This window comes from Miscanthus floridulus, chromosome 9, assembly GCF_019320115.1.
Source record: "Miscanthus floridulus cultivar M001 chromosome 9, ASM1932011v1, whole genome shotgun sequence".
In the NCBI taxonomy this organism is placed as follows: domain Eukaryota; kingdom Viridiplantae; phylum Streptophyta; class Magnoliopsida; order Poales; family Poaceae; genus Miscanthus; species Miscanthus floridulus.
The window spans coordinates 23,623,906-23,627,493 of NC_089588.1; the positions used below are offsets into that span (position 1 = coordinate 23,623,906).

At 51.7% G+C, this 3,588-nt stretch overlaps 1 protein-coding gene across 1 annotated transcript; it reads left to right on the plus strand.

Moving 5' to 3' along the window:
- LOC136479472 (uncharacterized mitochondrial protein AtMg00810-like) lies at positions 1-1,315 on the plus strand. Its single transcript, XM_066477332.1, has 4 exons — positions 1-207; positions 361-563; positions 741-859; positions 1,206-1,315. Exons 1-4 carry the CDS (start codon positions 1-3, stop codon positions 1,313-1,315), a joined length of 639 nt encoding a protein of 212 aa, XP_066333429.1.
- Positions 1,316-3,588: the final 2,273 nt, after the last annotated feature.

Consider the following 3,588-nt stretch of genomic DNA (forward strand, 5'->3'; position numbering starts at 1 on the left):
ATGGTGGCTTGTTTTCGAACGAGCGATCTCGGCGCCCTCTCCTACTACCTCGGCATCGAGGTGCGACAGGGGAAGGAGGCGCTCACGCTCGATCAGAGTGTGTACGCCTCGAAGTTATTGAAGCAGAGCGGCATGGCTAAGTGCAAGCCGTGCGTGACTCTGATGGAGGAGCGGCTAAAGCTGACGAAGGCCAGTACCGCGGTGAAGGTAGATGCAACACTCTACCGGAGCATCGTCGGCGGTGTGCGCTACCTAGTCCACACGAGGCTGGACATTGCGTTCGTCGTGGGCTACGTCAGCTACTTCATGGAGGATCGCCGAGAGGATCACTAAGTTGTGGTGAAGCAGCTACCGCGCTAGGTCAAGGGGACGGTGGATCAGGGGATCATCTTCCCCAAGACCGGCGGAAGTGAGCTGCAGCTCACTGTGTTCAGCGATCCAGACATGGCGGGGGACATCGATGGACGGCGGAGCACCTCTGGCGTGCTCATCTTCCTCGAGTCTCCAATCTCAAGGTTGTCGCTGAAACAGAAGGTGGTGGTGCTGTCCATGTGCGAGGCAGAGTACGTGGCGGCGGCCATAGCGGCGTGCCAAGCTGTGTGGCTGCGCCGGTTGCTGGGCGAGCTGACCGGTGTGAAAGCTCACCCACCAGCAGTAATGGTGGACAACCAGCCCCTCGCGAAGAATCCGGTTCTCCACGACCGGAGCAAGCACATCGACATTAAGTTCCACTTTCTCAGGGACTGTGTCGAAGGAGTGCATATCGTCATCGAGTTCGTCGAAACTGGTCGGCAACTCGCGAACGTCCTCACCAAGCCGCTCGGCCGTCTTCAGTTGATGGAGCTGAAGAAGATGATCGGTATGGAGTAGGTTCTAGGGTTAGCAGCAGGATTAGGGGAAGAGGTTGGAAGGGCCAAGGCTGCACTCCAATCTACCAAAGTCACTGACTTTAGAACGTGGCAAGTGCCCAATTTCCTTACAGGCCACACTGGTCAACTGCAAAGCAGTCATTAACATCACAATACTTGGTTTCACACACTTCACTAACAGAGTAACAACTCAACACATACAGCTTGACTTCATCGAAAAGAGTACAGTACTAGTACTCTAACCGAAACGATGTGGATCATCTGATCCAAACAACCTTGTAAATACGACAAAAGGCAACGGCATGGAGCTGTAAACAGGTAACTGCTGATGTGCAGGGAATATACTTGTGAGTGGGGTACTAGTACTACAAGCTCATGCTGTGGCAGATACGGTTCTTCGAGGAAATATTATGGAGGGTTTCTCGTCCCTCGCCATGTTGGTCTGAGACAGAATAGCCTCAGGATGTTGTGGTGTCCCTTCCTCTGCTGCCGGCTTCATGATGCCAGCGTTGCAGAGCAAGGCCCAGAGGTGTGTCAGGAACTCACACCCCATGTGTGCAGCGGCATTATCAGACGAAGCGGCATATAGGATCGTCTCGGCCCAGAAATCTGCCATCAGCTTCCATCGTAGTGAGACGTCTCTCTGCTGCTGAAGTTGACGTCCGAGACGCACCCCACTCTGAAATGTGGTGAGGCTAGACACGTCTTCTGGCAGATGAAGTTCTTGGATCCTCCTCCTGTCGGCCATAGACATGTGTGTTCTTCTTCCCAGTACGTCTCTTGTTTGCTGCAAGACTCGTTGAAAGACGACCTTCACTGTCAGACTGCGCTCTAGGAGTAACTCGGGAAGAAATGCCACCAAGTAGGCGCAGTATTTTGACAGTGTCGTAGCTACTTTATGATATCCTATGCTGGCTCCTCCAGTGAGTGGGACACACCCTCCTGCAGTGCCTGGGGTACTTCCTCTTCCAGTGGCTGGGACATCATGTCGCAGTAGCAGGTTGCAATGTGCCATATGAGGATGGTGTGTGTGAGGGTCTCTTGTCTGCAGGTCCATGACAAGTCATCCAGACTCCCGTTGTCTTTATACACCCCCAGTGACCTTGTGCCCATGGTTTGTGAACCATTCGTCTCCTTGATGATCCGAGCTATGAATCTTTTCACGCTGTCCTGAACAACCACATCTTCTTCTTCTGTCGGGTGGTGCGTAATGGAACTATATGGCACTTGGGATAGAACATGTACCTTGCACCAGTCCATAAATGCCTTCTTGTATGAGCGGCAATCATAATCTTCCATGAGTGAGTACTGACCCATTTTGTTCCGCCACTAAGGCAGCCGTGAAATCTGACTGTGTGGAGCAGCGGACTGGTCAATGACAGAAGGGCCGGCAGTAATGCCCATAGTTGTAGGATAATATAGGAAGACATTCTGTATTGTATGCCAGTACCTTGGCAAATCGGGATTTTCTGGCTTCACAATCACGAAATACATGAGAAGTGCTGGCACAGCAAAGGAAACCATAAATATTACATTAGACTGGTCTTTGCCTCTTATTAGATACCCGATTGCATAACCAACTAGAAAGAACAGTGACACCCTCAAGGTTAATCCCATCCTTTGTTTAACTGTCACCAAGCCAAAGGTTATCCTTGAGTGGTAGTTGGTGAAGAAGTAATCATGAAGGAGAGCCAACTGCACCTCAACTATGTTGAATGCCCTGCTCCAGTTTGCTAGCAGCTCTGTCAGTACAAAGTCACGCACCTGCGCATTTCCGTACTCAGCACAAGGGAACCCAAAGTAGTGCCTTGCTAAAAGCCGGCAGAAGCTGAAGGAGAGGCAAGTGTCTGGACCCACCGCAGAATCTTTTGGCTGTGAGAGCCGGCCACTCTGCTGCAGCACATCACTGAAACTAATCCATCGGCCATATTTCAGCTGCATAATGGGGTATTTGCATCCGTCGTACAGGCTGTTTGCGCCGCCATCGAAGAAGGGCGACCCCGACAGTGACGAAGACCTGGACTCACGCATCATGTAGTCAGCAAACTCTTTGGTCTCCTGATCCAAAAGGGCTGCCCGCGACCCTGGTTTAGCAAACAGAACATAAACTACCGGGGCAGCAAATACAAGCATAAAGTATAGATCAGATACCGTCTGCTTACTGCCCAACCAAATTGAACCACCATCCAGAGTGTTGGTCGTCAGAGTAACCTCACCTCGGGCACATGCAAAGAGCAAGACAACACAACCGAAACTGAGGGCAACTTTGAGGTCAGGGTCAGAGGCAGCGGACGAGTGCACCGCATTTGCTGTGTAGAAAGGCAAGGACTGTGGGAAAATAGAAAGCAGCCATGGCACCATACTTGACGGCACAGTGCCTTGAGCGACGGCGCATGGGGCCTAGGATGCTCTGAAGATGGCGTAGTATAAACCATAGCACCCATGCGGCAAACACCTTGGCTTCGAGTTCGTGCTTGATCACCAGCCGGAGCATGGATTTGATGGGAACCAACGCAGTCACAGAGGCGGTTGGCGCCATTGCCGGTGCAGCAGCCACCACCCTTAGTTATCGTGGCATCTCGGTTGCCACACCGAGGTGTATATGTGGAGGTGGATGAAGTGAGATTTAGAGGATATATGTCTTATTGTTTGCTGGCTGTTGCCATCCCCATGGTATTAGAACATGGATTTATGGATCGAACTCATCCAGTTGGGAGCT